This window comes from Leuciscus leuciscus (assembly GCF_965113295.1).
Source record: "Leuciscus leuciscus genome assembly, chromosome: 11".
Lineage (NCBI taxonomy): Eukaryota > Metazoa > Chordata > Actinopteri > Cypriniformes > Leuciscidae > Leuciscus > Leuciscus leuciscus.
Window position 1 is genome coordinate 8,209,542 of NC_138735.1, and position 12,609 is coordinate 8,222,150.

At 38.8% G+C, this 12,609-nt stretch overlaps 1 protein-coding gene across 1 annotated transcript in view; it reads left to right on the forward strand.

The window, feature by feature from the left end:
• Positions 1-12,609, forward strand: part of adarb2 (adenosine deaminase RNA specific B2 (inactive)) — a 194,125-nt gene that overhangs the window by 177,182 nt on the left and 4,334 nt on the right. The window contains exons 8-9 of the mRNA XM_082184323.1: positions 4,761-4,942; positions 9,819-10,000. Coding sequence (XP_082040449.1) covers positions 4,761-4,942; positions 9,819-10,000 — 364 coding nt within the window. The remainder of the gene's footprint in view (positions 1-4,760; positions 4,943-9,818; positions 10,001-12,609) is intronic.

The following is a 12,609-nucleotide window of genomic DNA, read 5'->3' on the forward strand; positions in this document are numbered from 1 at the left end:
TTATTGAGTATACATTTAGCCTCAGTGTCCAAGGTGATATTGTGCCATTTTAGAGCGATTCAACAAAGCAGGCTGACCATCTCTGAAGCGTGATTGTGAAGCTCAAGTGCTGGTAGTGTATTGATTTAAGGTTTATTTTTATGAGAGGATTAGTTTTTATGAGGGCGAGTTAGTCTCGTTTAAGCTGGGCGACTTTTACACGGCATTATAATGGCCGAGGGAAAGGTTGGTGTGATATTTGCCTTGAGGAAGGGAGTTCTTCAAACCCATGCTCTGGGACTGGCGTGATCACCATTATTGTCTTATGACGAGCTGTGCTTTCATAATCCTTCAATAATTAGCTTCTGTATGAGATACGTCACAGTGTTAATCTGGACCCTAATGTGCATGATTCATCAGTGTTCTTGCTGTTCAAAAGTTTGAGATCGGTAAGATTGTTCATGTTTTTAAAATAAGTTTCTTATGCTCACCAAGGCTGCATTTATTTGATTTAAAATGCAAAAAAAAAGTAATATTGTTAAATATTATGACAATTTAAAATAACTGTTTTCTATTTGATTATATGTAACATTTATTCCTGTGATCAAAGCTGAATTTTCAGCATCATTACTCACTCCAGTCTTCAGAAATCATTCTAATATGATGATTTGATGCTCAAAAAACATTCATTATGTTGAAAACAGTTATGGACCTTTTATCAGGATTCTTTAATGAATAGAAAGTTCTATTCCATTTATTTGAAATAGAATCTTTTGTAACATTATAAATGTCTTTGCTGTCACTTTTGATCAATTTAATGCATCCTTGCTGAATAAAAGTATTGATCATCAATCATGAGACACTGAAGAATGCAGTAATGATGCTGAAAATTCAGCTTTGATCACAGGAATAAATTACATTTTAAAATATATTAAAATAGAAAACAGTTACATTAAATTATAATAATATTTTACAATATTACAAACGCACGCACGCACGCACACACACACACACACACGTGTATGAGCTGACTGCCATATGTTTGATTTAATTACCGCCATTACTTGCTTCTGTTTGTTTATGTGCACTTTGACAAGCTGAGAAGTGTGAACCTTTCTGTTTACTTTACTGTCTGTTACACACACTTCTTGTAAGCAGAAGTCAAGTCTATGATCTGTTGATATCATGATTTTAGGTTAATACTGAGGTAATATTCTCAACCCGTACTTTTAACTAAAATGATTAAAATAAGAAATTGTATTTTGCATGTCACTAAGCAATTTTTTTTTTGTAATTTCTAATTTTCTCAATGCTTATTCTCATTAGATTCCCATCACTGTAATACTGTATCACAATGAAAAATAAAATGCTGTAATACAAAGATTTAAAAAAAGAAAATAATTCAGCACGAATTAAAGGCGGTACAACAAAAACTACTATGCACAATCAACCGTTTAAAATTTACAAAATGCATGGGTTTTCATGATAAGAATTTTTTTTTAGCAATAATGAGAATTTATGCCAATTTCCTGAATGTATTAAAAATAGAAACCACCTATGATATTTTTTTGGGAGAGAAAAAAATCATAAAATCACAATATTATAATTTGAGGTGACCTGACCTGCATGTTTTTTTTGTAATCATAATTTTTTTTTTTTTTTTTTTTTGAGAATCATCCAAGTATAAATGCCTCTCAGAGCATAGCAACAGTATCTAAGGGGCGGGGCTTAGCAGAAGCTAATTTTCTTCAGTAATGGGGAAAATACACTTTTTTTTTTTCATCTGCTCTTCCCTCATTGAAATGTTTGTAACCCTAAAGTGTGCGCTGTAAACATGATGACAATAGAAGCAATACTCAAATGAATACCTGATTCCTGTCAGTAAATCACTAAGCCCTACATGTAATGTGTGTATGTTAGTCTGGACACATCGACAGAGTCACACCGAGGTGACGCTCTCTCCCCTGGGCCATTCATTTGACCAATCAGATTGCATCGGCCAGGACCACAAGGGTCTGACTCTATCTGGCTAGGTCATCGTACAGGGTTAAAGTAATTACTTTTAAAAAACACACACAGAATAAGACAGAATAGAGCATCCAGATCTTTTTTCTGAGTGCCACTCCTTTTCCATTCTATGTCCCGTTGAGTTATCCCGCTCTTTTGTTGAGCCCACAACTCAGAGGAGCCGTTGATCAAGGTCACCATCAAGAGCAGGCTGGAGAACAGCTTTAAAGTCCTTATAGTCCCTTATAGACCAACTCCATTCATCTCCACTGCCCTCAACCAGCGCACCCTGTTTTTCATCCTTACTCGCAGTCATTTTCTTCATCCCTTCATCATTTCCCCTGACCTCACATCATTATCCTCCATCATTATCCGCCACAGGAAAGCTGCTCTGTAATAATGGGACCTCACTGCAAAAAAAATATTTTCTTAATATATATATTTTTTCCAGTAAATATTTATATGTCATAAGATTATTAAGAATAATAAATATATACTATTGTGATTATAAAATGAAAACAATAAAATAAAGTAAAATGTATTTTATTATATAATATATTAAAACTTAAAAAATACAATTAATACAAATTAAATTTTAGATTTATTGAGAATATAAAATACAATTTATTTTTTTAAAAGTGTCAGATTAGGCCCCACTGCAATAACATTGCAAAAAAAATATTTTCTAAATATGTATTTTGTTTCCAGTAAATATGTATGTAGCATAAGATATTAAGAATAATAATAATAATATTAATATGATATAACAATCAAATAAAATGTTCTATATTGTATTATATTTTATAAAATAAATGTAGTAATAATAATAATAATAACAATAATATTAAAATATATAAAATAAAATTGATAAAAATGATCAGATTGACAGGCCTATAGGAACATTATGAAATATATAAAATAATAAAATAAAACATGAAATAAAATAAAAGTAATATTATTATTAAAATGATGAATCAGATTGATTGGCCCCACTACAAAAAAAAAAAAAAAAAAAAAATTATCTTAAATATTTCTTTAATGTTTCCAGTAAATATTTATAAAGCATAAGATATTAAAATAAAATAACAGAAATATTCAAATAAAATATATTGTATTTCATTATTTATATAAATTATTATTAATAATAGTAATAATAATAATAATAATAATAATAAAACAATTAATAAATATATATATATATTAGATATATTCAGAATATAAAATAAAATGAATTGATAGGCCTAATGGAACATTATGAATCAAATATAAAATAAAATGATGATAAGGTATTTGTCTCTTTTTTTTCTTCATAATTGTGTTTGTATAAGTTTAGGTGTCATTATTCCCCTGGTAATTTTTTTCCCCTGGACTCGATACAGTGAGCTTCCTACTTTTGCAGAGTTATGGTAGGTGTTATTATGGTCTGGAGGCAGTAAGGTATGCCAGGCTGATTGAGTGGAGTGAATGTTTAATTAAGTTGATGAGTGCTTTAATTGAAGGCATAAATGGCAAGCCTGTGAATATGATCCGTCATATTCCATTTGAATTTTATGTAGATGAACACATTATTTTAATGGTCCGTCGTTTTACAGCACTGGAGAGAGGGAGGGCAAGAGGAGGGAGATGATGGAGGGATGAGGGAGGTTAGGAGGAGGGTCTCCCGTTTGTGTTTCTGCAGCAGCCAGATGGCTTTTCTTCAATGAGAATTAAAAGATGTTTCTAATTCACAGCGTTGCCTCCTGGGTAAATTAATATTGCAAGCCCAGTCATTTCTGTTTAGCTAGAATCTCAGACAGAAAGAGAGAGAATAGAAAATAATTTTGTCTGGATACGCAGGAGATTTCACAAGCAGATTGTTGCTCAGGTAAACGGATTTGAGACGCTGGGCGGCAGCTCTTAAAGAGCGACCCGTGTTAATTGACTGCTTGGGAAAGCAAAAACTATAATGGCTTATTAGTCATGAACAGGGACGAGCAGAGAGAGAGAGAGAGAGAGAGAGATGCCTGCAATCATTACTGGCATGATAAAGAGACATTAATTAAGCAAAAGAACAGTGATGTAAAAATTAGCTTAATATTTGTAAATGATTGCGCTTTTCATAAATTCATTAGCTTACAGTCTGAGGTTAAAAACAAAATGTTTATTCAGTCTGGTGAGATTCTGCCTGAATTAAGCCTGTGATCAAATGTAACTTTAAAAAAAAGCCATTTTGTCATTTATCTAACATCTATCAATCCATCCATCCATCCCGCCCACAAAATTGGCACAAACCGGCTGAAATCACAAGCTCCAATCTGATTGGCTCTCTTAACGTAATTTTCGTGAATACAGGGTTGATACAAAGGGCACTTATGAAGATTACATAGTTGCTGGAAATCACAAATGTCAGAGTTAGCTAAATGTGGTTTACACCTGCTGATCAGGAGTCTTCCTGTCTAAATGTCTGGTCACCATTTAACGTTGTTTGCCGAATATTCCCAAGAGAAATAATTTCGATAGGAATACACGCGATTGGGAATTGTTTTGTGAGGGCGAAAGCTCTGCGCAGATTTCAGAACGGTTCAAGTTTTTGATACGCTGCATTGATTGTTTAAAAGTGACTTCTGTGTAAGCTGTGTATCATACTTAGCTACACTATTGACAATGGACGTGAAATTTAGGCAAAATATTGCTAATGTGTGTTTGCTCTTTAAGTGGGCGTAATATGCTCACCTACACAGTCAAAAGTTTGGGACGAGACTACACTTTTCCTAACCCCTTTGCACTCTCTACAGGTGGAATGTGCTCGGCCTGCAGGGGGCGCTGCTCAGTCATTTTGTGGAGCCGGTGTATCTGTACAGCCTGACGGTGGGCAGCCTGAGACACACGGGTCACTTCTCCAGGATGATGAACCACCGGCTGGAGAGACTCGGCCCTCTGCCCAACTGCTACCGCCGAAACCAGCCTTTACTCAGCGGTACTTTCTGTTCTCTATTCACTAAATGTTAAATAGATTCTGAGCAATAGTATGTTTAATGACTGTGTTTGTTTGGTCAGTTAACATTATAAAATATGAAGGTCCCTGCTGAAATGTAGTGTAACTGGTCTTACTTGCACCGCTCCGATCAGGATTCAAACAAGCATCAACTGGCATGGGAGGTGGGTTTCCTAGGATGCTAAATAGGGGATGAGAGTAATGGAGGCTAAGAAGTAAGAGCTGTGCATGTAAACCTCACTCCCATGGCCTCAAGATTCGCTCTAGTGACTTGTTAGCATGCCCACTTCCCATGCCGGTTGGCTCTGTTTCGAATCCCGCTAAAAGTAGTGCAATTGCTTTTTATTCTCTACAAAATGTCAGAGGACAGCACTGAGTCGTGTCATTTACAGGACATTCGTTCGAAAGGATAGAAGTAGTAGCGGATCCATCATTGCATTCAAAATTTAGTTAATTTACCTGCTTTCTTCCCTCCACAAATTTGCCAACCTGAACACATTTTTTGTAGTCTTTCAAACACGAATTGTAAAAATGTGGGTACTTTCTGATCTCCTTATATTAATGCTCATCAATTTAGCTTTTTTTTTTTTTTGGTTTTCCTTCTTCTGTTTCAGCGTGTTTTGTATTGCTCTTTCCGCACTCTTCTAACTACTGCACAATACATCACGACTACGCATGTGTAACGTAGGCCAGTAAGAACTGTGAATGTAAACCTCACTCCCCTGGCCTCAAGAGACACGCTAGACTAGAGGCTGCAGTCTTTAGCGTTCTTGTTAGCGCCCCCCCCCCTCCCACGCCGGAGACCCGGTTTGAATCCCACTCGGAGCATTTCGAGTAGGATCGGTTACATTTGGTGCCGTGACCCGGATGGGAGTGAGGTTTAAGGGGTCGGGTGTAACGTAGGCCAGTAAGAGCTGTGCATGTAAACCTCACTCCCCTGGCCTCAAGAGACACGCTAGACTAGAGGCTGCGGTCTTTAGCGTTCTTGTTAGCGCCCCCCCTCCCACGCGGGAGACCCGGTTTGAATCCCACTTGGAGCAGGACGAGTAGGATCGGTTACATTTGGTGCCGTGACCCGGATGGGAGTGAGGTTTAAGGGGTCGGGTGTAACGTAGGCCAGTAAGAGCTGTGCATGTAAACCTCACTCCCCTGGCCTCAAGAGGCTATGGTCTTTAGCGTTCTTGATAGCACGCCTGCCTCCCACACCAGAGACCCCAGTTCGAATCCTGCTCGGAGCGGGTTGAGTAGGACCGGTTCCATGCATCTCCACCTAGTGGACTCCTCTGTCTCAATTCACCTTGCGATGCACTGTTGAACGTGCACTGCCTGAGCGGACACAAAAATTGGGCTGCACGTCAGTACTAGACCTAGCCTGGTTAAAACCAGACCATTCTCAGTAGTAACTGAGTTATGGTCTGGCAAAGCTTCATTAATAACTAATTTCCAAAGGCGCGTCACCAACGGACGTCGCTCAAATGCCTCTTGGCGCAAGTGGATAGACCTAAAACCAATCAGAGCGATCGTCATCGTGTAAAGCCATATGCTGCGTCCCAATTGGCCTAAGTTACACTACGCCATAAAAGTATGTACTCTTTTTTTGAAGAAAAGGTATTTACTTTTGAATGTGTAGCAAAAAAGTAGGCAAGCTTTGGGACATACTACTTCGTCATCTTTATCGGACGGATCTGTCGCGTGCATCCTGTCACGTAAACTGCTCTGTCAATCATCTTGTCACAGTTAAAATCCTCTATTAAATCTAATTTCATTTCCTATCGTTTCGGAGAGAAATGTAGCGTAGAGAACTGGCACGTTCATCTGCCAGTGGGTCTTTCATGGAGACTGTCCTCATGTGTTTGCAATTTGAATATAATAATGCATTTAAAAGTTGCTGCGCTTCACCAACGGACGTCGCTCAAATGCCTCTGGGCGCAATTGGATAGACCTAAAACTAATCAGAGCGATCGTCATCGTGTAAAGCCCGCTTCAACGTTTCTGATTGGTGCCTCGATTTGGACGGATTAGAAATGGGCTTGAATGAGCTCTTTGCCAGACTACTTGCAGAGCAAATCTAAATTTGCCGGAAGTTTGTCTGGGTTTTCCTACGCTATACTAGACCCTCCTGATGGCGAAAATTATGTCACACGGACTGTCGCGAAACGAGGACGAGCAAAGTATACTTTGGGCTTTACACTAGCAAGCCCAAGGTTATGGGTTTAATTCTAAGGGAACACATATATCAATAAAATGTATAGGTTGAATGCACTGTTTAACCTCAGACCTTGCCAATGCTCTAGCAGATGTGACCTTAAGCGCACGGAGGACATTCTGTCTCGCTCCATCACTTTGTTAAACTGCTCTCTTGAGCCTCAGTATGGCAGACGGACTGCTCTATTGGATCTACCCATCCTCCAAGTCAATCTCATCAAACACCTTATCACTTCCATTGAAGAGGAGAGAGATCCATTCACTCTTCCTCTCACGCCCAGTGGGCCGCATGTCTCCGGCACGGCCCTTTTCACCACCATTGATGAGCTTCTCTTCCTTTGTCTGGGCTCTCTTGTTGGGGAAAATGGACTGGTTATTTTAGGCATCGCCATCAAAAAGGGTGCAGAGTTCCCAAGAAGCGTCCGAGATCTCTTATCATGAAGGAAGCAAAAGTGAGACTGTCCTCAATTGTCAAACCTGCACTAAACGCTCAGATGCTTTAGCATATATATATAGTAGATTAGGTATAGCTGTAGGCCTGTCTCAAATACAATATCACAGTTAGTGTTTTAGCAGCATTCTAGTGTAAAATACTCTGCATGAAGGATAGACAAAATCATTAGTGTCAGTAAATGTAGACAGCTTGAGGGAAAATAAAAATGACTGTTATTTCCTTCAAACTTTTCCTGTGACTCATTATTTGTTTATTATTGACTCATTATTTAGTCATACTTATGCACAGAGGAGGTCATTAAAATGTGTTTTACTTAACGTAGGTTGCATTTTATTATGCAAATGTTAGATTGAAGCTCCAAACAACAGTATGTTTACAAACAATGTACCGTATAATAAATGTGCAGAATATGAAGGCGCTAAAAGGTTAAGAAATATTAAAATAATATACACATACATAAGACGAAAACTAGTCTTCCAAGAAAAATGTTTTAGTCGACATGAAGAAGGTTGTAACCTCATGGACACCATGTTGCGATCACATGACCAGCTGTGTCACACAATTGAAAATTCATTCAGACTGAATCCATGAATATCCATTTAAAAAAGAAAAGGAATAAAAGATAAACTAATGCAGTTAGTAAACAAACTTAATGCATCCAAGCCAGTAGGTGTCAGTATAAAGTCCCAAACTACTGGGATGAAGAAGAGCTAGCAAAGCATTAAACAAAGCACACTAGCTTAACCAAGTTACATAACTAGTATAAGCAGCAAGACTTCTGATTGGCTGGTTCACCTGCTTGACCAGCATTAAACCAGACTAGACCAGCAAATGGACCAGATTGGAAACTCAAATTCATGTTGTAGTGGTGAAGGTGCCGTGTCTAAATGGTAACCTTCATACTGTGAAACTCTTACATGATTCACTCAAACTCCTACCCTTTGACAGCAAAAATGAGATTGCAGGACTTTAGTGAGGACGTCCTTCAAATACGGGTCAAACACTTTAGCACATCACTTTTAGAAGATACAAAGTGGCACTTAAGAGTAGCTTTATGTCAAATACAGAGCGATCACATTTAGCAGCATCTTGTGTAAAATACTCGGCATGATGGATAGACGACAACATTGTGACTGACAGTAAATGATGAAGCCTGCTCGAGGTAAAATACAAATTAAGTGCTCTATTATAGACATATAGGGATAAACGGAATGAAGAGTGTGAAATTACACGGTGAAAGAGTGAGCGAGGTTCCAAGAAGGACGCCGCGTTACGGCATTAAAGGATATGCACATTATAATAGCAGACCATTTCGTCCACCTGTTTGAAGCCCTGGATAGAGATTCTGAGATTTGCAGGAGGATTAAAGGAATAGTTCATCTTAAAATTAAAATGCTATATGACTTACTTTCTACGGTGGAAAACAAAAAGAGACACAATGCCCACAACTGCTCTTTTTCAGGATAGGAGCTCCAGCAAATGCTGCATAAAATGTGTCCTTTTCCTCACACAATGTAATCACATGGCTTCATACGACTTTGAATATAGCGCACAAGTCATATGGTCCATTCAGAGCTTGGCAGTCACAGGCGCCATTATCAATTTTTTTTTTTACATTTTGGCAATATTTCTCAGCAGAAAGTAAGTCACACAGGTTTGAAATGAGAGTGGATCAGTAAAAGATGACAAAAGTTACATTTTAGGGTGAACTATCCCTTTAGGGCTGCTTAAAAATGAGTCCACAGCTAGCATGTTTTGCTAAACATAAACATAAAATGTATAAATATTCACAGTAAATGACTTTGCAGAAAATTGTAGCACAGCTGTCAAAATGCTCTCCTTTATAAATACTCTCCACAGTTTAGCAAACATGCTACCGCATTAAAACATGTTACGCCATTGTGTTTCATGTAAAGCATTTCAGAAGTCGGCAGCACAGCTCATGGGCATGCTATCATACTCTCCACTTTAAGGAAGAAAGAATGCCATGCTAATTGGTGTAGTGATGCGGCAATGATTGAGGAGCCCGAGAGATCCTTTGTGCCTGGAACCAGTGTTTACCTCAAAGATAGCACAGACGACACACAGACATGCTCGCCTGCTAATGAAACACTTCAGCAATCACATGCTAAATAGAACCTCCCTCGAGTGCTCCTGCTTTCTCTAACTAAGTCTCGCTCTCTTTTCTTGCATGCGCAGGCCTGAGCAACAGTGACTGCAGGCAGCAGGGGAAGTCCGTGTGTTACAGTGTCAATTGGACGGCAGGCGACACCCAGCTGGAGGTTCTCAACGCGTTTACTGGGAAGAGGAGGGACTCCGGAGCTCCGTCCAGACTCTGCAAGCATGCGCTTTTTGCACGCTGGATCAGACTCTATCGCAAGGTGAGCTTACCTTTGAATAAAAAGAGTCTTTTTATTTAACACAGCAGACATGATGTCAGCATCTTAAATTGTTAAATGAATGCATGAATGCACACACACTAACTTGATTCAAAATTCATGACACACGTAGGCATTGCATTCTAAGTGTTTCCACTAGGGGCACTATAGCAAGCATTTGCTTAAAGGGATAGTTCACCCAAAAATGAAAATTAGCCCATGATTTACTCACCCTCAAGTCATCCTAGGTGTATATGACATTCTTCTTTCAGACGAATACAATCGGAGTTATATTAAAAAATGTCCTGGCTCTTCCAAGCTTTATAATGGCAGTGAATGGCTGTTACTTTTTTTGAATTCCTAAAAGTGCATTATCCATGATAAAAGTGCATCTATCCATGATAAAAGTGCATCTATCCATCATAAAAGTGCATCTATCCATGATAAAAGTGCATCTATCCATCATAAAAGTGCATCTATCCATCATAAGTGCATTTATCCATCATAAAAGTGCATCTATCCATGATAAAAGTGCATCTATCCATGATAAAAGTGCATCTATCCATGATAAAAAAAGTGCATCTATCCATCATAAAAGTGCTCCACACAGCTCTGACGAGTTAATAAAGGCCTTCTGAAGCGAAGCAATGCGTTTGTGTAAAATATCCAAATTTACAATTTTACAAACTGTAATCTGTAACTTCCGCTAACTGTCGTACGTGCGTTCACGAGAGACTGGCGTTCCAGCGTAGGACGCTCCGGTGAGAATATGCTAGTTCTCGCAAAAACCAAGTTTGTTTTAGACTTCTAATTCATGACCGGTGTTTTGTTTTGATCTATCCTGGGTGCTTCCGCGTTCATCAGCGAAACTTACGCTACGCCTGCGCCCTACACTGGAACGCCAGTCTCTCGTGAACGCACGTACGACAGTTAGCGGAAGTTACAGATTACAGTTTGTAAAGTTTTAAACATGGATATTTTTATTTGGAAACAGCCATTCACTGCCATTATAAAGCTTGCAACAGCCAGGACATTTTTTTTATATAACTCTGATTGTATTTGCCTGAAAGAAGAATGTCATATACACCTAGGATGACTTGAGGGTGAGTAAATCATGGGCTAATTTTCATTATCCCTTTAACTGAAGAAATAACCTGATTTCCTAATTAAACACCACTAGCTAAATTATGTTACCACAACGTACCATACTACTCTATTCAAAACGTTCAGCGTTTATCAGCGTTAATCATTCTCCATACTACATGGCGTCTTAAAAAGTATGCAGTGTACAGTACATACTGCACAGTATGCAGTACACTAGTATTTCATTACGAACATAGCCTTAAATTTGGACTGAAACAGGAGTTGCAATAGTCTTTTCTTCCCTGTTGTGACGTATATCTGAGTGAACCGGCTCAACCTCGGAGCGGGACTTGATTTGATCCACCGGGAATTGATTACATCGTTGTCGTTTGTTAATTGCTGTGATCTCATGTGAGTGACAGGTTCCTGTAGGGGAGGGATAATTATCCTGCCCTCGCGCTGATACACACTCATCAGAGAAGAGATGTCATTGGGAGGGGAAGGGGAAGTTAATGTTTACTTAAAAAATAATGATGTGCACAGATAAATCATTTATAATAAACACTGCAATATTGTATTATTTATTTATTTATTTCATGGTGACTTTTATAGCCGCTTTTCCACCATCAGGTCGAATGGTTCTAAGAACGGTTATATTTCCATTTGACCTTGGTTCGGCACGGCAGGATTACAAACCGTTCTCGGCCTGGAATTCTCCGCACGGTTGGCTAACGGTTGTTTACTTCGCTCAAATAGCGCGCTGGCAGCCAAGCAACAGACAGTGACCAATCCTGAGTGGTGACTTCACTACACGCATTCTCAGCACGGTTAGCCAACCATAACGCCATAACATCCTCCATAACGCGGTCGCTATTTACATCTCATATCATCAGTACACTCTTGTGTCACAAAAGAAATGAATTTGTGTACATTAAATTCCAAAGAGCTCCGTTATCAGCCCCACGGGGGAAAATGAAACCATATCCGGATCTGCTGGGCCGGATCGGCACGGAATGGACCGGTTAAGCAATGATAATGGTTTGGCTTGACGGTGGATAAGTGGCTTTTAAGTCCCGTTCACACTCACAACGATAAATCTGAAGTCGCTGTTCTTTTGGTTTCTTTACTTCCATTCCATTAGTAGTTACATCATATCGCTGCTCTTAAAGGGATGGTTTGGAGTAAAATCATCCTAGGGTCCTTTGCACCATGACCTCGAGCCAAACACCCCACCAGAAGCCTTTTTTCCCTTGGTTGAACATTATTACAGTTAGAGCTTATTTAGAGATATCAGCCGAATGGCTTAGTGCAGGCGCTAATGGATCCAAGGCTGTATCTCCTAAATTACCCCACTAATAATGCCCAGAATGGTACCAAACGTCTACAGTAGTACAAATATGTTCTGTACTCATAAAACGAGGCATTATAAAGTTTGAAAGTACATCAGGAGTTTATTTAAATAACACTTGCCTGATAGCTCATGCTTCTGCTAACCTGGACGTCAACGTCACTTCAGTGGTTTGGGAAAA